Raw genomic sequence first — 1,649 nt, 5'->3', positions numbered from 1 at the left:
ACATTAGAATGGATGATTCTTAATGCTATACCGAAATTCCTACCAATCAAATTAGCATGAATGAAACTGTGTTAATAAAATCCAAATAATGAAGAAAACTGCATTTCTGAATGTTGTGCCGATCAAGCAGAAAATTGAGACCATACTAAAAAAAAATAAGAATTTTATAGCATGCTATAATAAATATCGCATGCATTTATTTTTTTAAATTATTTTAAATCTTAAAAGACGGTAGGGTTTTTGGGTCAATGACGAAGTTTTTGTAAATTTGCCGATTAATCAATAACCAAAATTAAAGTGGACTAAAAATCACTGGAGTTGGTTTACTTTCGATGGTTAACCCATTTTACGAAATGGTATTTAATAAACGTTGCACAATCGTAGAACATAGTCAGTTATCATCTTCAAGTCATTCTATATCATCATAATCATCATCATCTCTTTAAGATTTTTGGAAAAAACTAAATCTCAGTGTATTCTAAAATGAATTCTTGCAATCTTCTCATTTTCGTCGTTGCTTTTGGCATGCTGGCTTCATGCAAAGCTTCGTGTAATACCGCTCCCGCTCCTGGTGGATATGCAAGTGCTCCAGTTTTAGTTCAAGCTCCTCCTTGCCCGAAAAACTATATCTTCAGTTGCCAGCCACAATTGAGACCGCTTCCTTGTGCCTCGGCTCAAGCAGCTAGTGGTGGTTATGGAAATGCCGGTTCCTACTCTAATCAATTGCCCATTTACGCTTTGCCACCATTCAATCATAATTCGAGACCAGATCAACTCAAAGAAAAGGATTCCAAAGCAGAATAATTGTGAAAATAAATAAATTTAAAACTAAAATTATAAGTGCTTTTTATTTTTATTCTTTTAAAGAATTTTATTTCGGTATTTAATAGATGCATTTTTTGGGGGGAGGGGGTTTTGATTGAGTAGATTTCCGTTTTATTAGCACTATTGGTGTTGAAATATTTTTCTCGAGATTTTGATTTAAAACAAAAATGACAAAGGGAGTTTCTCAATATTTGAGATTTTCACTTTTTTTATTACGAGAGTAATTTAAATGAAAAAAATATAATTATACAAAAAATACATATAACCAATTCGTCGACTATAACTATGCCTTCGACAGCACCCATATATCTTTCGCCCGATTTCGACTCATATGACCACCGTAGTTCAAAATTTCACTCCAATTTATTCGAAATTTTTCACACAGAGTACACATAAAAAAATGCATACCCGGCGCCAAAGATTTTATCTTTACACTAATGATTTTGGTATTAATTCCAAGCCAATGAAGCGTAGAATTCAAGTAAGGGCAAATTAAATTTAAATTTGGACAAAATTTAATTTTTCAGTTTTCTTCCTCATGTGCTATAAAAGCCTCTTAGAGATGTGATTACGAAAACTTAATTTTCCAAATTTATAACTGACTTCAAGTAGAAATTATGCCATGTTTCAAGTAAAAAACGTCTATGGAATGAAGTATTGAAAAACATCTCCTATGTCCGCTTTTTTATACCCTCCACCATAGGATGGGGGTATATTAAATTTGTCATTCCGTTTGTAACACATCGAAATATTGCTCTAAGACCCCATAAAGTATATATATTCTGGGTCGTGGTGAAATTCTGAGTCGATCTGAGCATGTCCGT

The 1,649-nt window shown here is 32.8% G+C and overlaps 1 protein-coding gene across 1 annotated transcript; it reads left to right on the top strand.

The window, feature by feature from the left end:
- Window positions 1-383: 383 nt before the first annotated feature.
- Window positions 384-834, top strand: LOC142223945 (vitelline membrane protein Vm32E-like). The gene has a single exon (XM_075293750.1). It carries the CDS (start codon window positions 484-486, stop codon window positions 802-804), a length of 321 nt encoding a protein of 106 aa, XP_075149865.1. The 5' UTR covers window positions 384-483; the 3' UTR covers window positions 805-834.
- The last annotated feature ends 815 nt before the right edge of the window (window positions 835-1,649 follow it).

The sequence above is a fragment of the Haematobia irritans genome, chromosome 2, assembly GCF_050003625.1.
Source record: "Haematobia irritans isolate KBUSLIRL chromosome 2, ASM5000362v1, whole genome shotgun sequence".
Classification (NCBI taxonomy): Eukaryota; Metazoa; Arthropoda; class Insecta; order Diptera; family Muscidae; genus Haematobia; species Haematobia irritans.
This window is presented reverse-complemented; position numbering and strand designations above follow the sequence as displayed.